Source organism: Salvia splendens, chromosome 16 (genome assembly GCF_004379255.2).
Source record: "Salvia splendens isolate huo1 chromosome 16, SspV2, whole genome shotgun sequence".
NCBI lineage: Eukaryota > Viridiplantae > Streptophyta > Magnoliopsida > Lamiales > Lamiaceae > Salvia > Salvia splendens.
In genome coordinates this window covers 27005501-27028213 of record NC_056047.1, presented here as the reverse complement: position 1 = coordinate 27028213, position 22713 = coordinate 27005501, and the positions used below count along the sequence as shown (strand labels likewise).

Below are 22713 nucleotides of genomic sequence, written 5' to 3'. Positions count from 1 at the left end.
AAACAGTTCTGATAATAGCAGTGTACCTTTGCATGTTACAGACAGCACTAACAATGACAGGGAAGAAGAGGCCGAACAGTGGGCATAGATGAAGATACGCGGGTAATATGAATTGCCCAAAAGAAGTACTAGAGGCGTCCCTCCACGAAGATACTCCGCAGATTGGCAGGACGAAAGTCAAGATATTCTTTGGTGAATACTGCTCAGGGACAACTCGCGGAGATGGCAAGAGCATTTGAAGCCGCTCTATATGAGGAGGAGGAGATTCCACAGTCTTTTTTAAGAGCAATGAAGCACAAACATTAGAGAGATGCAATGAAGAAGGAGAGAGAGCCTTGAATAAAATGGCACGTGGAAAAGTGTACTCTACCAAAGGGGAAGAAACCAGGTGGATGCAGATGGGTCTTCACTATCAAGAGACGAGCAGATGGTCAATCGAGAGATAGAAAGCGCGACTAGTAGCTAAGGGATATACTCAAGTATATGGAGTAGGACTATGAAGAGACTTTTCCCCGGCTCCCCGGTAGCCAAGCTAAATACAGTGAGAACATTGTTATCTGTGGCCGCCTGTAAGGATTGGCCTTTGCACCAGTTTGATGTAACCAACGCCTTTCTACATGGAGAACTTGAGAAGGACAAGGAAGTGTACATGGAAGTCCCTCCAGGATGTTCGAAGAAATTGGGGCAGGAGAAGTATGCAGATTATGGAAGACTCTATATGGGCTCAAACAGTCCCCGAGGATTTGGTTCGGAAGATTCTGCCAAGCAATGGTCAAAACATGGCTTCACACAAAGCACAATCTGATCATACGCTCTTTCTGAAGAAAAGGGGGGATAAAATGACATGCCTAATCATCTATGTGGATGACATGATCATTACTGGAGATGATGTAGAAGAAATCCAAAATCTAAAGGAGAATTTATGCAAAGAATTTGAAATGAAGAACCTCGGAGCCCTGAAGTACTTCTTGGAATTGAGGTGCTGAGATCACAACGTGTGATTTTTCTAAGACAGAAGAAGTATGTGTTGGATCTACTGGCGGAAAACAGGGTTATTAGAGTGTAAACCTGCAGAAAGTCCAATGGTCCAGAACCATGGGTTGAAGATCGAAGAAGGAGCAAAGTTGGCTGATCGTGGAAATACCAGAGACTAGTGGGAAAGTTGATCTACCTATCACATACAAGGCCCGACATTATCTATGCAGTCGGTGTTGTAGTCAATTCATGCATAAGCCTCAAGAAGATCATATGGAAGCCGCCTTGAGGATAGTAAGGTATCTCAAAGGAACTACAGGGTATGGAGTGTCCTAGAGAAGAAGGAAGACCTAGAAGTGACGGGTACACAGATGCTGATTAGGAAAGTAACCCGATTGATAGAAGGTCAACGAGGGGATACTTCACTTTTGTAGGAGGTAACCTAGTTACTTGGAGAAGTAAGAAGCAGAAAGTGGTAGCACTGTCGGAGTGCTGAAGCAGAATTCCGAGGATCAAGAGTGGGCTAATGGAGATCATGTGGCTACGAAGGCTGTTAACCGAGATAGGTTTCCCCCAATGCGGAAAAAGTCAATTGTTCTGTGACAATAAGGCGGCGATTAGCATCTCGGAAAACCCAGTACAACACGATAGGACCAAGCATGTGGAAGTAGATCGATACTTCATCAAAGAAAATCTCGAAGCTGGGGGTCATCAAATTTCCTTTCGTGAAGTCTGAAGATCAACTTGCAGATTCTCACTAAGGCAAGAGTACATCACAAGGTATTCCACAAAGTCTTGGACAAGTTGAACATAGAGATATCGTTGCTCAACTGATGGGGAGTGTCAAATTATAAACGGAAAAGATCAATTAGGGAAGGAAGAAGATTTGTGATTGATTTGTAATTGATACCTTGTAATAAAGGTCCTAGAATAGATGATTCCTTCATTAGATACGTGTTCCTCTCCTATAAAAGAAGGAGAAATTGTACACATTACATACACAAGAAATAAAGAGAACGTATATACTATTCTCTTCAATACAATGTGTATTACATTAACCCTAGCAATCGTTGCCTCTCTTGATTACCATCTTCAAGACAACGCTCCCTCCGTTGCAACAACCGAACCTGATCCACCCGACCAACCCCGGCTGTACACGCCGCACTGCACCTCACGCGCCCCCCTACCAGCCACCGTTGCCTCCGTATCAGCCCTACACTTGGCAGCAGCCGTCGAGATCTGACCTTTATATGCACTTGTACCCACAAGGTCAGCTGCTAGCCACACAACCTCGCCAGCCAACGAGCTGGGATCTCCCCGAATAGCGCCAACGTCAAAGCCACCCATCCTTCAACCGGTTGCCTCCTAGACCAGCTACCTGTTGGGACCCACCGAGCAGTAGGATGCTTCCGGAGTTCCCGTCGTATGATCAACCACCAACAAGCCCAAACTCTTGTTGGGATCCGCCGGATGGTCATGCGCTCTATCACCATTCATGGGTACCAGAACTGGCCAGCCATCGTCGCCACCGGAGCACCCGAATCACGATTTGGTTTCATAACACCGGACTACTACAGCCCTCCTACGCAAGCAAACAAGCAGTCGACCCTGATCCCTAATTTTTAGATGGTATCCGCCGCCCCCAAACCAGCAGTTGCAGCTCGTACAGGACCACCAACCAGCGTGCTGGGACCACCTGGTCAGCGGCAGTCATGGGAACTTATGGCTTACGATCAGCCTGCAGCTGCTGCTGCCGTCTCATTGCCGATGATTTCCGACGCCTCTTTTGTAAAGTTCTGGCATCTACGGTGCAAGTAGATGAGAAGAAAAGACGCCTCTTTTGTTGGAATCTGCTTTCCAACCAGGAAATTACTTTCTGAAACTCAACTCGACTAGAAAAAGTGTGCTCCGTCGAGAATACATTTGATGAAAATGTCACACATTTGTAGGAAGATAGCGAGGGGTTCTCATCGTGCGGAGAGGAAAAGGCATTGGTAGACAATGAAGAGGAGTATGCTTTACCAAGGAAGTGAAGAAGATTGTCGCATCACTCAATGTGCTCAGGAGGTACATATTGAGTTGAGGACATGGCTAAAATCCATTATGAAAGCAGATGTTGCTTCAATAAAGATCATCTATGCAGGAGCTGTGAATAGTGGCAACTATAATAACTTGGCTTCACAGCCCAATTTGGATGGTTTCCTTGTAGGTAGTGCTTCTCTTAAGTAGAAATTGGTTACGAAAAAGATTCGAAGACTCTTCACTCTCGATTACGAAAGGAGAAATTCACTTGTTTTGTGCCCATTTGACCCCGGAGGGGATGCCTCGCCAAAGCTCTGCTTTCAACTCTCTATATTGCTTCGTGATTACCACCTTGAGGACAAGGTGGATTTTAACCGTGGGGGAGTTGATACAGATATATCCATAGAAGATCTCATATCTCTATCATTTATATATTATTGATTTAGCATATCTTTCCCATATTTTCCTATATACTCTTAGGATCTTTATTTTCTTGCTCATTAAGTTAAGCTAGTCTTATAAATAGGAGTATTTGATCCATTCTCAATCAATCAGAAATTTCGCCTACTTCTTATTGTTATTTTTACGTTCTCGCAAACCCTAGTTGTCGACGAGATTTCACCTCCCAGGACTTCTAATCTTTATCGCGGCATCACGTTAGGGAGATTATCCTTAACAGAAGACCACCGGATCGAGAGAATGATGTTCTTACGATGACATCGGGTTTGAGCCCAAATGATGATGGAAATATGATTGAGGTGGTACCGTGCCATACGCAAGGAAGGGAGATGGTTATGGGGAATTTTAGTCATTTTTTTAATGATTTAAAGTTGGAATTGTCAAGGTCTATTTACCGAAGCTTTGGAAACTGTGATTAAAATGCATAACTTACATGTCATTGTGTTGTTTGAACCAGACATTAGTTTTTGTTAGATTGAACATGTCTTATTTTGCTTATATTTATTTCGTTTGTCTGTCTATGGATAGCTAAATTTATAGAATCCTAGGGGATGAAAGTAATTGACTCTATGTAGTTCTTTTATTTGTTTAATGTTCATAACTCATTTACTTTATTATTCCCTAGTTTATATTTAACTGCTTGCTGTTATCTGATTATTGTCAATCTTTGATCAGTGGTGACTTTGATTAGTTTATATTTTATGTGTCAATGCAATATTTATGACATGAGTGTTGATACACGATAGAAATAACCCCGAGTAGAGTTTGAGTCGGATGAACATAGAACTAAATAATTAGAATTACTAATGAGTTAATGAAATCACTATCCTAGAATTTCTTTGTCTCATATGCTTTCTCAAACCAAGTTAAATGCAAACTGCGAAACTATTTCACTATTCCATTAATTGCTTTCTTACTTGCTCTTATTTATAGTTTTTCTTAGTTTAATCAAATCCCAACTTTGTGTCCAAATAGTATATGGGGCTGAGATGTGGTAGACAATCTGTAAAATTAATCCCTATGTTCGATATCCGGTACTGACCTTTTAGCTATACCAGATTTACCTTTATACTTGCATGTATTTTTAGTGCTAATAATAAGTGGATGAAGAGAGAAGATCAATTCTATGAGAAAGAAGAAGGGCATTATGGCAATAAAGGTTGATATGGGGAAAGCATATGATATCGTGAGTTGGGCTTTCCTATTTGATACTCTAAAAGCATCCACTATAAGGTGGACACTTCCAATAGCCCTACCACGTTTTTGTCCACAGCCACTTCTTATTTGTCCGCGCCCATAAAAAAAGTGTCCGCAGCTATAGAGGACTCTTTTTTAGCCACTTTTCATTTTATTTTATTTTTTGTTTATTTTAGTTCAATTATAATTAATTATCAGAATGTAAATAATTAGAAAACGAGGTAATACTGAAATTTTTAAAAAGTATTGGGACCAAATATTCGTTGTATTATGGAAACGGGAAAATTATACAACGAACATTTTTTAAAAATACAAATAAAAACTCCACCCACCGTCTACTTGGTGGCGGAGTCGGATTCCTCCACCTCTTCTCTACGCCTCCCTCGCTGCCGCTCGCCGCCCTCTCCCGTCGCTGCCCCAGCCCTAGACAACCCCAGCTGATCCTTGATCCGACACATGAGCGCGTAGTATATATCCTTGGTGATCGGGTCGGTCGCAGTCTCGTAGAAACGACAGTTTTCTTGCAGTTGTTTCATCAACTGCATATCAATGTTCCTCTACAAGACCTCGTGGGGACCAGTGCCCACGTGGTGCGGTATAGGGGGGGCTGCAAGATGCGTGATCCACACGCGGCCGACGAGAGGAGGGAGGAACCTGCAGCCACTCTAACTCCTCGAATAGAGGCATGTTGGCCCGGAGGACGTGGGCGCCTAGAGTGTGTAGCGGCAGGCTCTTCCGTTTGGGCGTCGTTGAGGTTGAATGATTGCGACCCGCTGCCACTGTTGTAGTCCCGGCTATGTTGTGTCTAGTTCGCTTCGCCCCAGGACCTGTCCCCCTCTCCTCCGCACATATGGCCTTGAATTTCGGGCAGTTCTCGAGAACGAGATACTCCTCCCAGAAGTTGAACTTCGGCCAGCCTTCCGTGTTGAATTGGGACATAGACAGCGCCTTCACGTCGGCTTTGCTCCGGCCACTCTCAGCAGTGAGCATGTTGTTCTCGTATATGCTCTGCAAACCTCTTGGTGGCTCGCAGAATCCTAGACCACTTTTTGCGGAGCTGTTCTGCGTCACGCGGTTTGGTGCCTCTCAGCTTGAACTCGTTGTATGCCAACAGGACGTGCTTCCAAAAGCCCGGCTCGGTCTGATCCGTGCCCACTATGGGTCTGATGTGACGGCATCCCACGCCCTTGCTACAGCAATGGACTCCCCTTGGTGTAGTGCGTGGACCGTTTACCGCCGGCCCCCGTTGCCTCACTACCCTAACCAGCGCCGCTGCCCTCGCTGCCACCGCCGCTGCCGCTGCCGCCGCTCCCCTTCCGCAGCTGCTGCTTCCACCCGTCCCACCGAACCCGCCGACTCTCGTCGGAACGGGCGTATCCACACGGGCTGGCGGAGTATCCGGTAATCCCGGACTCAAACAACCCATCATCTGCTCTAGTGCGAATCTATCTGCATCGGTGAAAGGAGATTGGCTGGATTGGAAAGAGGTCTCCGGTCGCGACGGAGGTTAAGCGCGTCCATGCTGGGTCTGTAATCTCCAAATGCCGAGCGACCAAAATTCCTCTGAATAGAGGCCTGACCCCGAAATTGGGTCTGTTGCCACGGCGGGGATGTCAGCGACCACGACTGGAATGGAGGGGCCGTGGGACTCGATCCCCACAGAGGGGGAGTTTGACCCGATCCCCACGGCTGGGAAGGAGGATAGTCGCCATATCCCGATTCGTCGGTGCGGGTGATTCGTCGTTTCCACCGTGCATTTTTAGAGAGTGAAAATGTTGAGAGTGAATAAATGGATGGAGTTTGGAGAGTGTGTGAAGTTGTGTGTGGAGGAGTGGTATTTATAATAAAATTTTCAGAAATAATTAAAAAAAGTTTCCGGCCTCTGCCGGCGCGCCGATCGGCGTGGCGTGGCGAGGCACGCCCGGCTGCGTCCTTGGCTCCTTCTCGCCGATGTGCCTTCCGCCCCAAAAAATGCATCCGCCTCAGGGCGGACGCTGCCCACGCTATAGGTAGGCGCGGCGGCGGCGGTTCGAGGGCGGCCGGCGCGCCGCCCCTATAGTGGATGCTCCAAATGAAGCGGGGTTGTCTGCATTTCTCATAGATGTAATTATGAAGTGTGTGTCAACCACCTCAATGCAAATTTTGTAGAATGGGAGCTTAATTGATGAAAGGAGGATGAGGAACCATTGAAAGGATGCTTGATCGGATCTGAGAAAAAACAGAGTTGAGACCGATTAGGAACTGCATCGTGCACTCTTGTTCCTGGTAATCATGCCATTTCGACGCACTATTGCATCTGCAAGTTCCACAGCTACACCAAGCAATAGGCTGAGAGTGCTTGAATTCATCCCATACAATACGCAAGTTGGTGAAATAAGCACTGCCTGCCCTTATGAGAGATACATGATTTTTTGTTGCAATGATAAGCTCGAGCAGTGTCAAGCTAAGAAAAGTGCAGACATAGACCGGACCAGATCTCATGAGCACCGTCAAGGTACATGATAATGGAACATATCTTAGCAGGAATAGAATTCCGCAGCCACGATACAACCATGTTGTTGCATCGAATCCAAGCAGAGAATAACAGATCATCATCGGCCGGCTGAAGAAGAATGTCGTTGATAAAAGCAATTTTGTTCTTCGCTATAAGAGCAATCGTCACCGATCTACTCCAATTGATGTAAATTGGAGCCAGTGAGAACATGAGGAACAAGTTGAAGGCTCAGATTATCACTGGGATGCAGATAATACGGGCTAGACCTATCCTCTATTGGAGGAACCGGAGGAGCTGCATTAACACCTCGTTTGTTGTGATTCATATCGGAGAAGATGAAGAAACAAACAAGCGGAAGGATTTAATTGTCAACTGATACCATGTAGAAACCAGCACTTTATTGATTCAAAACTTCAGAAGTTACAAAGCAGCAACAAAAGCTATTTATACTAAGGCTAAAGCCAGCTAGCTAAACAAGCAATATCCACATCTAACTAACTCACAACTAATTCTTTATTCTTATCTATTTGATGAGGTGCCAACTTATCAGATGCTAACTCAACATGCATGCACACCGCGCCATTTTATTCATCACAACACCAACTCTTCCAACTTTAATTTCTATCTCTTTCTCTGCTGCAAAGCTCACGCTGCATGATCATATTTCATCATCTTTTACATGAATAGAGCTGACCCATAAGTGGACTTTTCCACATTTCTATGTGCATTTACATGTAAGATCATCCTATTCATATTTATCGTTTCATATTGATAGAATATTCGATTTTCTGATCACTCCACTAACTCTTTCTTTTAAAATTTCACTACATTGCTTGCTCGTATATGTAACCAAAAGCACAAAATTCAAGTATAAGCTCACAACATATCCCCTGGACAGCTTATAACTTGTAATGCTACTCAATATTTTAATAATGTTATTCATGTTCAACTGCTATATAGTGGGGGAGGGGAGGAGAGTTTTAGTTTGTTATTTCTATTTTTTTTACATGTCGCCATTTTTATATCTGGTTTACTTGTAAGTTTTACCGGGTACGCCTTATATACCGCTTTTGGGCAACCTTCTCAACAACTAAGAGATCTTTCCCTGCCTCTTGGATAGTGGTCGCCACACTGTGTTGTAGCGGTAGCTGTGAATATTCCAGTAGCTTCGGACACTCTTCGAGCGGTCACTGCGCACACCCCAGCGGTCGCTGGGCGTGTTCTTCGTTTCAACACAACTTTCTCCGGAGCGGACCGCTACTAGTTCGACGGTCGTTGTGCATGTTGCAGCGGACCGCTGGGCATCTTAAATGCTCTAGATTTCCAACTTTGACTTTTTTTTTGTCTTTTAGGCTTAAAATCTGCACAAATCTCACAAAACACGTCAAAATACCAAAATAGAGAAAATGTGCAAAATATGGACATGAATTGGTGGTTTTGGCATTAAAAAATGGACCAAATAAAGGCCTTAAAACGGTACAAAATCCGAGCGTATCACTGGGATACAGCCAATCCTTCAATCTCCCCTTCTGTAGATTTTGCATAATGATTTTCATCCAATGGTGGTCCAAAACTCTGTTGAGGTTGAGGTTTATATTGGAGTTGATCAAGACAAGTTTGGTCTTGGTTGTAATGGGTATCTTGAGCCTGCCAACCTTTACCCAACCATGTAGGGAAATAATCCCTTGCCTCGGAAGGATAGGTCTGATAAGGATGACTTGGGAATAAGGGTAATGGTTGGAGTAGTCAGGTTGGTATGTCGGTGGATTGAACTCATGGTTTCAAAATTCAGGGTAAGGTTGGTAGTGTAGATATCCCATTTGCCAAGAGGGTGTTTGGGTGAAGGTTGGATATGGCTTTGTATGGTATGGGAAAGGTGGGTACTCTTCTGCCCAGCTCCATTCTCCACAGTGTGGGAACTCCTGTTGGCACACCTCTGCTTGACCTCTAGGGTTCCAACTCGTATTCGAACTCCAGACCTCCCCCGTGTTCTGGCGGTGGTTAACTTGATCAGTCTGGAAGTGGGTTTGGATGGGAACGATTGGATGTTATCTTGACTCAATCACGGTTTGGCGGGTTTCCTCTAGTTTGGCAATCCAGCTCTTCAGCCGATTGTCCTTGTCCTCTGTGGGAGTACTCTTCACTTCCTCATGCAATGTGGCCACTGATGTATCATCGTACTCTCTTTTTAGGTTTAGAAGCTTTTCTTGGACAACCTTGGCCTTACTCAGCCTTAGCTTGTAGAAACTCCCCCCGCTTAATGAGTTCACCAAGTCTTTGCTCCTTGCGTCCATTCCATCATAGAACTTCGAATAGACTTCCACTTCCATCATGTTATTGTTTGGGCATGCATCCAGTAGAACATGGTATCTGTGCCAGTACTTGCTTAAGCTCTCACCATACCCTAGGGTAACTTCTCTGATTTCCCTTCGGAGTTCATTTGTTTTTGCTGCTGGAATAAATTGGTTTAGGAACTCCATTTTGAAATCTGTCCATGTCTTGATGCTTTTGGGTTCCAATCCTCTAAACTAGACATCTGCTTCGCTTTTCAGAGAGAGGGGAATGATTCTCAGCTTGAGATCCTCCTCACTTGACCCCTCTGGTCTTATTTGCACTCTGCAAATTTTGTCAAACTCACGTAGGAATTCAATCGGGCTCTCAGCACTAGCTCCCAAAAAGGTAGGCAAGATAGCAAGCACTTCTGGGTTCACGTACACCGTTTCATGCCCTTGAGTGATGGATATGGCAGATGTTGGCTCGTTCACTGAGTTGGCATAGAGTGAACCTATCTCCAGATCCTCTTTCTGATCACGCACCATAGTGGGTTCGTTCTTGATTTCCTCCTTATCTGGGGTGGCTTTTGATTCGAGTGGACTCACGAAGGTGATGTCCTGACTTTCTTCACACTTGGCAGCCGAGTCAGTTAGTGGGGTGGGAGGTGATTCGTCTTGCACAGTGGTTTGCTCCACACTCCTTCTTCTTCTTGCCTCATGGACTCGGTGCCTTCGAAATGGGGTAAACAGAAAACAACAAAAAGCTTAGTTACAAAATTTAAACTAAAATTTTAAAATAAAACTTGAGACGCTCCGCCCATTTATGTGTTCCATTGCTCCAGTAATTCCCTTGATTCACACCAGCAGGGAAAATGTTTGATCCACATAGATAAGGACATTGATTCTTCACAGATTTTTTTCCTGAGTTGTCTCTAAACAGAAAATAAAAAAAAGAAACTAAGAAGATATCAAAATATTTATACCCAAGGTGTCTCACAACAAATGTAGGGTAAACGCTATCATCCCCGGCAACGGCGCCATTTGAAAAGCTAGACTTTTCACTCTCTATTCTTCTCATTTCTTTGGTATATCGTTGTGGCTTGCTCAAATTGAAGGGTCAAACTGATCCAGCCAGCATATATATGCCTGCTACCTGCAAAACGCGGGCGGATCCACTAAAAGCTCAGGCTGATAAACTCGACTTACTCCGACTCGAGTGAGAAGAACCGAAGATCTAAAAAGTGTGTTTTCAAAACCTTAACCCACTAATACTATTAACTAGTATAGGGAAGGAAGTAAGGATCGATCCCACAGAGATGAGGCGTTAGGCGATTTGTGTGCATGACACGACTTGAGGATGGCTGCTGCCCGCGCTTCTAGGGGGTAGGTTAAGTTAAACTACTTGACTTTGGGAAAAGTAAACTATCTAAACTGATCAACTCATCAAAATTTAACTAGTCTATTTGATCAACTTAACTGAACTTTCCATAAGTTGACAAACAGAATAAACGGAGACTGTCAGTCCCCTGCAAAAAGCACTGTAAAGTAAAAACTTTCTAACAACTTCATCTTCTTCACAAAATCAACATGGAAAGTAGAGTACAGAACATATCTAAAAAGAAAAGGAAGACGAAATATCAGGACAACTCATAAAATTAAATCTACTCCTAAGATCTAAGCTACAACTACGTGAACAAGAAAACTAACCCATGTTCATGCAGAAACATAAACTACTAGATCTAAACATCCTAAACACTTTCAAACATAAAACATCAGGTCTGACCAAATCAAAACAGAACAAGACATTTATGAGCTAAGATATGCAAAATAAAATGGAAACCGAAAGCGTATAAGAAATATCATGCATGAAACAGAACGCAGAAGCTGAAAGTGGAGACATAACTTCAGATTTACTAAATCAAAACTATCAAAATGTCAATAACATCAAAGGTAAACAGAAAACAAACAAGGAAAACAGGAAATTGTCTCATCCCCTCTTCTCGGAGTGGAATACATAACCGAAAGCTAAAAATGCAAGAAATAATACCAAATACCAACTAAACTAAACTAAGCTAGGACCAAATGTGTGAGTGCAAAGGAATCAAGAAGATGAAGTGAAATGAGCTCTGATTTCAGCCCTAGAAGAGAGCTGAATTCCTAAAGAAATTCTAGCAAAGAAAGCTTGTGAGACTCCCCTTCTAACTACAACTACGGCTGGGACTCCTTTTTTCTTGTGTCGGGCTTCCTTTATATAGAGAGGCGCAGGGCTCTGATCCCTAGGGTACCACCTCTCTGAAATGTTGTCCCTGCCGTACACAATTGGTGGTGGGGTCTTCAGATATATCTTTCAATGTAGAACTCCTGCTGGCTCCGCTTGATTTTTGACTTGATCAACTCAATGCCGCAGTTTTTGCCTTCTTTTCTTGATCCGTTCCTCCGCCCAACTGATTTGTTCTTTCTTCTGAAAATGGCGGATTTCACACACACCTGACTCAAAAATAGACGCTAGTTCATGAATTTGAGTGCAGTTTTGCCACGGAACACATGCATGAAATGAGCCTCGTCATATAGATATGAACTCAACAAGTGCTATCTTATCTAAAGAACACATGATACCTATTGTCATGTAGTATTCTCATTCACTAACTAGTCTTCTCTCTCCTAAGCATGCAACAAGAATGCAAGAGATGGCATGAGAGAAAATCACCAAAAATATATACTCACCATCTTACTTCAATTATTCATCATCGATCTAAAAAACTACTCCGTTTACATTTATTAAATCTTACTGACTACAAACAAGCATGATAAAAATCCACCCTTACCAAAGCAAGATGTATATTGTACTTGCACTGTTCACAGTAGCACTAATTATTGTTAAAAAGAATCCCAAACATCTTAGTCAGGTGATCACAGTACACACTTTTAAGAGAATCGAATGCTTTTTTTAGCTCAATTTCAAGCCTCAGCTTATTCACTATCTATTGGCTAGTCGAATGCTTGTCCTATCTAAGGGTGCTCTTTAAACACAAACAAAAAGGATAATATAGGTTCAATATTATGAAAAACGAAAATCACAAACAACTTGTAACAGATAAAACCAAAAATCTTAGATTTATTTTAATTGTGAAAAAGAAGAGGCGGAGGAGGGTGGAGGCGCCGAAAATTTAATAAAGACTAGAAACTACTCTCTCCGGCCGTGAAATGTTGTCCAATTTTGCCATTTTTGTCCATCAATGAAAAGTTGTCTACTTTCCTTTTTTCTATTTTTGATAAATGGACCTCACTTTTCATTAACTCTTTACATTCACATTCTATTATAAAATTAATATATAATTGTGGGACGCTCGTTGCACTAACTTTTTCAATTCATTTTTCTTCAAATTTCTTAAAATTCGTGCCGAGTCAAACTTGAACAATATTTCATGGACGGAGAGAGTAATTAACTTTCGGAAAAAAATAATTTTTAATAAATTTTGGAAAAATGAAGTTTATAAGAATTGTAACTAAATAAAACCCGTGAATAGTAAGCAAAAGGGGTTAATATAAACTAGCAAATTAATCCTAAATAAAATAGTTTTATAATACTATATTATCATGCTTTTCGAAAATCAATTTCCATTTAATACGTTTTAATTTAATCACTAGTTTTTTCTATGTCTTTTTAGTTACTCCTTATTTTTATTTTTCTTAATCTGCTTCCATATTTCCTTTTATAACTAGAAAAAACACAATGTAAAATTATTTACTTAAAATTTATTAGAAAAAGATAACTCATTTTCTCCTGAAATTGAGTTGAAAGACTTGTTATTCCTTCCTAGCTTAATTAAGTGCGAGGGGTTATTATGTAAATGAAAGTGTATTTAAATCGACAACTCCCTTAATTTTTAAAGTGAATAAATTGACAAGATTGTCCCAATTAATTAAGTATATACATTTAGGGTTGGACTAGGGTGCTAACTATTTACAGTAATAACTAATAACTATCAATGCTATGTTTTAAAATTATCAACACAAAAACATAATTATATCAATATAACATGCAAATTTAAATATCAATACAAAGACATAATTTATCAACACAAGAAAGATTGACAAATTTATATCTTTGTGTTGATATTTTTAACATACAATATTGATATTTAGTTATTAGTTATTACTACAAAAAATTAGTATTTGATCACAAACCTATAGATTTATGTAAATTTATCATTACTTTTTAGCGAAGATTTCTTTAGGTGCGAACATGAGATACTAAATTACGAGGATTGGTATGCTACCTACCTTATGTAAGCTCCTTATGCCAGCATCATTTTCATTTGACACATATTTAACGTTGTTTGTTTCAATTTATATATTTAGTTTTATTCCTGTTTTACATAAATTTCAAAAAAATCAAAATTCGATTTGTTGTTTAGTTATGTTTGACACTTTTTAAATTATAAGTTATTTAGTACTCCGTCCGTTCCAAGGAAGATGACCCTTTCTTTGGGCAACACGGGAATTTTTGCAATTTTATTTTCTGTGTGAAAAGGAGAGAGTAAAGTAAAAAAGAGGAAATAAAGTAGAAAGAAAAGGTAAAGAATATTTTTAGTAATAAGTTATCTTGATTGGAAAAAACCAAAAAAAAATTAAAGTGAGTCATCTTCAATGGGACAGGGTGTAGTAGTAATTATTTGCACTACTATTTTTTATCTATGCACTCACACTTTAATACTTTTTAGTTATGTTTGGACTCTTTCAGTTATGTAGTAGTTATTTTTATTATTTATCTACGTGGTAATTATATGTCCTCTTAACTTCAATTTCTACACTCAAATTTTGTTTTTTTTAATTATTTGCACTCCATTTTCATTTTTAGATATTAGGTTGTTTATATTTAAAATATTTTGAATTTTGATGTTATGCTCTATTATTTACCTTTTTTAATTACTTTAATTTTTATGTTATATGGTGGGACGCGAGACGGAGATATATGCGCAGATGGATCAAGCTATATGGAAGATAACCGAACCGAGTGGATCAGTTAGCAAATGTCGTTGCCACTTGATCAAGGTGTTCTCTCTCGCTCCACCCAAATATATTTATAACTCCCAGACGTGCACTACTTTAACAATAAAGCGGCAAGTATGGAGTCGATTCCACAGAGAAACCGGTGCGTTGAGTGTGTGAATAGTGAATAGGGGTCGGCTGCTGCCACGCTTTAAATTGGAAGTTTTAACTATTGCATTAAGCTAGGCGGAATGTAAACTAACTACTGGATCAAGTATAACTCATCATGCTGGAAAACAACTGACGGATCAAGTAAGCGATAATCTCAAATAAAAGACTTAACTACCTAAACATGCTTCGGAACTACAAATCACTTTTTCATTCAACATAGTTAAACACTAGATCGAAGATTTTAAAGTTAAAGCTAAACTGGAACAGTAGAAAAGATGCCAAAAACAAAATAACTACGGTTTTATAAAAGATTCCAAACACAGAACTGGAGCGTGCGAAATACAAGCGAGATCCTTTAACTACGAAACAACACAGAATTAAACTTGAACAACTGAAGTTGGAAAGCGAGTAAAGCCGAGAAGCTCTCGGTTGGAAACTTGAGACAACGCCGAACAGATATTGAATTCTCTGTCGCGCTCCCTTTGATCGCTCTCCTTCTAACTGACCATCTCTATTATCTAACTAGGCAATTTTGGAACTGGGTAAGAACTTGGAGACAGGAGGAAAACTAAACTAAAGAGAAAAACTAAGCTAGAAGTGGGAGGAAGATCTTTTTAATGGCGCTGCATCCTCTATTTATAAGCTCCTCGCAGCAATCTCCAGCTAGGATAACAACTTTGGCAGCGAATATTCGTCCTTGCTGGGATTGAACGCCTCATCGATTGACACGTGCCCTTATTCAATAACGGAATGGGGATTCGGCTTCGTCCTTGCGTCTTACGCATCAATACGTGTCCCCTTCTAGAATGCAGTACTTGATGATCGCCATCCAGCGCATCAGTCCCACGTGTCTTTCTTCTGGAATGCAGTGGTCCCCCGTCTAACTGCTTGATCGCCCCTTTGATCAACCCTCGCGATTTTTGGCCTTTTTTTCCAGCTTGGTCAGCATGGCCTTGTTGCCTTTGGTCAAGCGACATTCCTGCAAAATTAACACTTGCTTTGCGGGATAAACTGATCAAGTAGCATACATTTTACCCCTAAACCGATGCATGAAATAGGCCTTATCATTATACTGTATTATTTGTATAATGTATTTTAGGCTTGAAGTTAAACCATGTCGCTTTTAGTAAAAATAAGAAAAGAGAAAGAAACATAAAATATAAAAAGTTTAGTGTTGGTGGTGTTACTTAACTAAGATTTTGTGTTTTATTGATGAACAATTATTTCAGGAATTTTAAGTTATATATGAAGACCCTGTGACTTAGCTATTCCTAAATTGATCAACCAAGAAAAACCTTTGTGAAAGTTGTGAGTCAAATGACCTAAGTTAGAAAAGTCCTTCTACAGAAAGTACTCCCTCAGCCACTCAAGATATCCACATTTTTGAGTGACACGAAATTTTAGGAGTGGTTAGGTGGAGTACCACATGGATTTGTGCTCTCACAACCCAAATATTTTAATATTTTATTTAATAAATACAATATTGCGACTATGAGAGCACAACACCCTCTGCTGTGGAGGGAACAAGTAGGGGATCCATGCCTGGTGGAGTAAGTATAGAGAAAAAAAGGTAGTTGGATATTTTAACGAGGAGAGAAGAGAGAGAGAGAGATTTATTTCCGTTGGGTATTATTGTATTCATCTAATGAGCGAGCGGAAATAGCATACAAGAATAACAGATCTAGGTTCATAATAGATATTGCACATTGAGCAGTAAACACAACAAAATTAAATCTTACTTGTTGTGTTGTTTTCTTCGATTGATTGAATCCTGCAAGTTAAATCCACTACTATCGACGTCCACGTGCAATCCAATCCGATGCAGGAACTATCCGGGTACAATTGCTCTGTAGAAGAAAGCTAGGAATTCTCTCTACGAAGCTTTACGTATTTTCTATTATGTGACTCTATGTTCTCTCTACTGTTACGCTAATTCCCACACTCTTATTCTCCACAATGAAGAATAAATAGTTATTATCCAGTAGATGAAGAGTCAGACAATTGAAAAGTCACTTGAGCTCTATGATTGTTGGGCTCATGAATTAATATAATTGTAGCCCAACTATAATTACTTAATTCATATTAATCTAATTCTAGCTCATTTCTTTTCAATCTCCTACTTGGACTAGCATTAAATATAATACGCAGTTCCAATTCTGTCCCTTGACCGGATCAAAATACACATATAGTGTGACCCTTTAGGCCCTCATTATCGACGACGATCTAATTGAAGTCTGCACAAAACTCCTATACTGCGTTGGCAGCGTAGCTCGATATATGAAGGACGTTTACGTGAATTCGGTAAACAAGCCTTTACACAAAGTTTATAGTAATATCCTTTCATTCACGAACCATCTGATTGAGCCTAAGATTTGTCATGTGTCATCCAAATAGTTCAATCACTTTATCTCATCTTTATTAAATGGCTCATTTTGATCATATTCAATTACTTTAATTGAGTATATCTTTGCATTGGCGTGACTTAATGGTCAAGTAATATAGAGAATTTGAGTGTTCTCTCGAAATTTTAATCGAGGAATGAATCTCATTCTTGGCTCAACTACCATTTTCATTTATCTTATGATGTACCCAACGTAGATCCCTGTCTTAATCCTCCTTTGGGAGGCAAAACGTTGGACAAGATCAAAGCACACCACTCAACAAATAAAATGTGTAACCGCAGATCCAAGGACTATTACATACTTCATGTACTAATAAACTGTAGACACTTAACAAAACAGTTTAATAGTAGGGTATGCCAATACTCTCCATCGTCGTCGAATAGATATCAAATGAATTCAAGTGAGTTTTTCCTTAATTTAGCCACCATATATTTGCCACATTAATTATCTTTTTATGCATGCATATGTTTCTTTTAACCAAAATAACAAGTGTTATTATTGGTTTGATTGATAATCGAATTTTGTTCTCAAACTTGGGCACTGCACAACAACTTGGGTTAGCAGGCTCAACAGCCAACGGAAAACACACACCAAGTTTGTTGGAAATCGAGATCGGAGCAAAAACGAAATGGAACAACAAGAACACGAGGATATACGTGGTTCGGCGTAAGCCTACGTCCACGGGAGAATAACGAATCGATTTACTTCAATCACGATCAAGAACTACAATCATACAACAAGATCACACACTCAAGAACAAGCTACTCCCTCTTCGCATATGAACTCATATCACACCGAAGACTATACAAGCTAGTTCCTCACAAAGATAGTGTGTATCTCTCACTCTAGCCATAGATTGTTGTTATGATCCCTCAGCTGATTTCTTTCTCTCGTTTCTTCTTAATGAGCTCTTTGGATTACGGCAATATTTATAGGGAGTGTAAGATAGAGTAAGATCAGTTGGTGTAACTGATCTCCAACTGCTCCATGCAACGGCTTCTTGCTCGTTGTAATTGATCCTTCTATTGCCAACCTCTAAGTGCCTCCGTTGAACTCATTGATTCATTGGAGTGTTTGTATCAGCTCAAAATACTCTTAACAAAGTTGTTACAATATTACCCGGTGATGGTGTGCTAGTTCCGGTCAATATGAAAACGTGTTATTAACTCAAAATTCCATCGGACAAGAGATGAATGGTGTGGTGATGGAATCACAGTCAGAGGGTGGATTTATGAACAATCTCCACCTTCTTCTCTAACTTCCTTTCCATATGACTATCACACTGTTTTCTTCCCTATTTAATCACTTCATCACCCTCTCTTTTTAACTCTTTCCAAAACAACAAAAGTATTATTGAGCTATATGATTGTATACAAATATAGCATCCGAATAAATGGTCCAAACTTTGGATTGGGATCTTTTAATTTATTTCATTGTTTTCTCTCTCATTCGCCTATGGTATTAATATTTCATTGTGGTATCAAGTGACACCAAATACTCCTCATTGTGTTAGTAATTAATATGGTTACATTTAAATGGCCCAAACTTGTACGTAATATACACCTTTAATCGAATAATTATTCTTTTGTGAATTTAAATAATCAAGTCCAAACTTGAACAAACAACAAAAGATTATAGGCATGTAGCTGCGTAAAATAGAGCATATTTATTCTAATTGTAAAAAAATTAGCAATAATAAATAAATGAACCCACATTTCAGCTAGAAAAGCCATTTTTCGTCCATCACCAATCACCATTTAAAGGGCAAGGTCTTTGTGGGCCAAACCGTTCAGGGTGATCAATATTGATGCCATAAATATCAATAATGGTCCATACCCATAAGCATAATCATATATAGGTGGTGTATTAAATTTCTGGTAGCCAAAGTTAGGAGCCAAATAATTAACATTAGGTTTTTTTTTGCTATATTTTATTTTAAACAGCCGATTGATTACCACTTGTCTCATATAGCGATCAGGAGTAGAGTGTAGTATTTTAAAAGGTTCGAAACTTTTGGTTTGAACTTTAAATCTTTAATACTTCATCCTCATATTATTCACAAATTTTTATTTTAGATATATTAAATTTGAGATTGAATTTATAATATTATCAAATTAATTATTTAAGTAATAAGAGATCATTTAATTAACTCTAACATGTAGCATTAATAAAATATCATAATTCTACTTAAAATATAAGTAGTACTTCCTCCGTCCCAAGTAAGATGACCCCTTCCTTGGGCGGCACAGAATTTTATGCAACTTTATTTTGTGTGTGAAGTGGAGAGAGTAAAGTAAGAGAAGGAATAAAGTAAAGAGAAAAGTGTTTCCATTTTTAGTAAGGGGTCATCTTAGTTTGGACAAACCAAAAAGGAACGTGAGTCATCTTAGAGGTAACATGAAACAAATGGAGGAAATTTGTTTAGTTTTCTACAATTCCACAAATTTTTATCGTCAATTGTTTTTTGAATACTATATACTTCATCCTTCCCATAAATATGTACACTTTCCATTTTCGTCCGCCCCATAAAATATGGTCATTTCATTTATGGAAAATTATCCCAATATATTATCATATATATCAAGTGATTTACAACTTATACTTCAATCAAAACACTAATAATAATATGAATCTGACTATCCACTAACACTACTTTAACTACTTTTCTCTTCATCTATCTTATTTATCAATTTTATCTTAATTCTCGTGTCATATCATCCACCCATATTCTTATGGGATGGAAGGAGTACTACTATACCCCGTCCATCCCTTAAAAATAGAGAATTTGGGAACAATACAAATGTAAATACAAAATTAATAAAATATGAAAGATATAAAAAGAAAAAATGGTTTGAATATTATTAGTGGAGAATATGCTCCATTTTATTAGAAATAATTTTTTTTTAAAATGGAAGTGTGCTAAACTCAGAGCTGCATACCAAAGTACAACATAGCATATAACAAAGGAGTTCAAAATGTATCACCAAAACATTAAATCTGACAGAAAATAGATTGATCACAACCTCAAATTCACCATCAATAACATGGCCCAAAATGCCAGTCTACATTATTATTCATACTAAAAGATGGAACAAGATCAAGCCATTTTCTGGGCTACTTCTTACTCGGGTTTCAACGAGTTCTCAACATCGATCACGAACCTGTACTTCACATCGGATTTCAACAGCCGATCCATAGCGGTGTTTATGTAGTCTATCGGTATTACCTCCACATCCGCTAGTATGTTGTTCTTGGCAGCGAAATCAATCATTTCCTGCGTCTCCTTCATCCCTCCTATCCCGCTCCCAGCTATCGTCTTCCTACCTGCCATCTCATGAAAATGTTATACTCAAATTTTACCAAAAGGCGTTGCTCGGATTGAAACAGAAACAACTAAGATTGCGCAACGCAATGCCACTAGCCTTGGATCAAGGTAAAAACAGGCAGCTGCAGGGGAGCCTCTGGTGCACCAACCACGATGAGCTTCCCGTTTGGCTTCAGCAGGCTCAGCAACGGCACAACTGGATGGGACGCGGAGACGGTGTCAATGATGCCATCTAGTGTGCCAACAGCAGCCTACCAAGCAGAAAACAGACATACAAAAAGGGTTTACTTTCAACAAGTTAAAGATATTTTTTGGACGAATAAATACATGAAATCCAATATCTTCCTTCACCTGCATCTGCTCCGGGTCGCGACTAACCAAAAACTCATCCACACCAAGGCGTTCAATAGCTTCCTTCTTCTTGCTAAGCGACGTGCTGATAACTGTAACCTTCGTTCCAAAAGCCTTAGCGAATTTGACAGCAACGTGCCCTAGCCCACCAAGTCCATTGATACCAATTCTTAGCCCGGGCTTGTCTAGTCCAAAGTACCTCAGTGGACTGTATGTTGTGATGCCGGCACACAGGAGAGGGGCACCGGCATCTAGGGGGAAGTTGTCAGGCCAACGGATGATGAAGTGCTCGTCCGCAACCATGATATTGGAGTAGCCTCCCCGGTTAATGGTGCCATCCAGATAAGGGAAACCATAAGTTTGTATCTGCTTGGGGCAGTAGTTTTCAAGATCATTGGTGCACTGATCACACTGGCGACACGAGCCAACCAAGACTCCGACACCAACTTTGTCACCAACCTTCACCTTCTCCACCTTGCTACTAACTTCAGTCACAACTCCCACAATCTCATGCCTACACAAGGTTAATTAACTATTATCCCAATGTAGTCGAGTCATTTCATATTTAGCAAAAATCAACTTTCTTCTACCTTACTTTACTATTTCTTACTTTATTCTATCTTTTTCCTTTTCTACTTTATTTTTTTACTATTTCTTACTTTATTCTATCTTTTTCCTTTCCTACTTTATTATCCATTTACTTAACTTACTTGACAAAATTTTATTAAAATAAGAAATACCCTTACTACACATGGACGGAGGGAGTACAATTGTTCCATAAGATGAGATCCAAGCAATAGATGATTTTCAATTGAAAGATGTCATAATTAGTGATTTGCAAAATAAGTATTCCTCTCTAACTCTATCAATCAATCTCTCAGAGCATCTCCAACCATTTCCGCTAAACTAAAACTTATTTTAGTGTAAATCTCCAGTCAAATATGATTTTACTTCAATTATTTAAACTAAACTCAAACTTAAAAAATTATTATCTATATTATGCCTTTTTTCTCTCACAAACTTCGAAAAAGTGATAGGTATTTTTTAATCAAAAATTAAAAATGGGATTGGTTTTTTAGTAGCATTAGAGCAAATTACACGTATCTTATTTTAGGAGGTTTTAGTGTATAACTGGAGATGGTCTTACCCGGGAACAAGGGGATACTGAGTAAAGCCCCACTCATTCTTGGCCATGTGCAGATCTGAGTGGCAAACACCACAGTACAAAACCTTGAGCTGCACGTCTGTCTCACCAGTAGCCCTGCACCACACATCCAAACCTCAGAAACATCCCAAACTACAAATTTTTCAAAAAATCAACAAAAAGTTGTGATCTTTGACAATCCCAGATAGAAAACATACCTCCTGGAAAACTTGAAGGGAGAGAAGCTTCCAGAAGTGTCAGTGGCAGCGTATCCGAAGGCCTTCACTGGGTGCTCTGTTTCTGGGGTCTTCGCCATTTTACCTTTTTGGTATGATTGGTTTGTAACAAGTTAAAAAGGTGCAAGAAAATATCAAGCAAGAATTGAGATATAAGTATTGGTGTGCGGATTGGGGAAGGTGGGCATTATAGCGGTAGTTCAAGGGCCATAACTACTAACAAGCGTGGCGTTATCCGTAGATACAATGAACTACACAACTACTACTACTTGATCAATAAATTACCAACAACTTTTTCACACAAATTCTACACTACTCTTAGGCCGGTGCGGATCTCCTACTCTGCAGGAATGGTGGAGTAGGAGATCAGCTCCGCTCTTAGGCAATCTAAATTGGTGGAGAGAATGATGTTAAAATATTTGCTTTTTATTCAACTTTAAATTACACCATGATTTACATCCAACTATATAGGAGGGAGGCTATACAAATAAGGTAAGGATCCGTCCTAATTCTAATTACCATATCACACGGCAATTTACAATCAATTCCACATCTCCTCAATTATTTGCTTGTGATTTGATTCCCCCAATCTTCTCAATTATTTGCTTGATTTCTTTCCAACACTCCCCCTCAAGTTAAATAAGGGGATCATCCATACTTAACTTGCCCAAT

General features: G+C 39.8%; 1 protein-coding gene across 1 annotated transcript; it reads right to left on the bottom strand.

Moving 5' to 3' along the window:
- Nucleotides 1–20100: 20100 nt before the first annotated feature.
- Nucleotides 20101–22127, bottom strand: LOC121770797 (geraniol dehydrogenase 1). Its single transcript, XM_042167572.1, has 5 exons — nucleotides 22024–22127; nucleotides 21809–21922; nucleotides 20662–21175; nucleotides 20408–20561; nucleotides 20101–20309 (listed from the first exon to the last, which is right to left on the bottom strand). Exons 1-5 carry the CDS (start codon nucleotides 22119–22121, stop codon nucleotides 20107–20109), a joined length of 1083 nt encoding a protein of 360 aa, XP_042023506.1. The 5' UTR covers nucleotides 22122–22127; the 3' UTR covers nucleotides 20101–20106.
- Nucleotides 22128–22713: the final 586 nt, after the last annotated feature.

Coding starts and splice junctions, on each gene's coding strand:
- LOC121770797 (XM_042167572.1), bottom strand. CDS start 22,121: ATGGCGAAGACCCCAGAAACAGAGCACCCAGTGAAGGCCTTCGGATAC. Junction 21,176..21,808: donor CAGTATCCCCTTGTTCCCGG/GTAAGACCATCT, acceptor AACCTTGTGTAG/GCATGAGATTGTGGGAGTTG. Junction 20,310..20,407: donor TGTTTTTACCTTGATCCAAG/GCTAGTGGCATT, acceptor ATGAGATGGCAG/GTAGGAAGACGATAGCTGGG.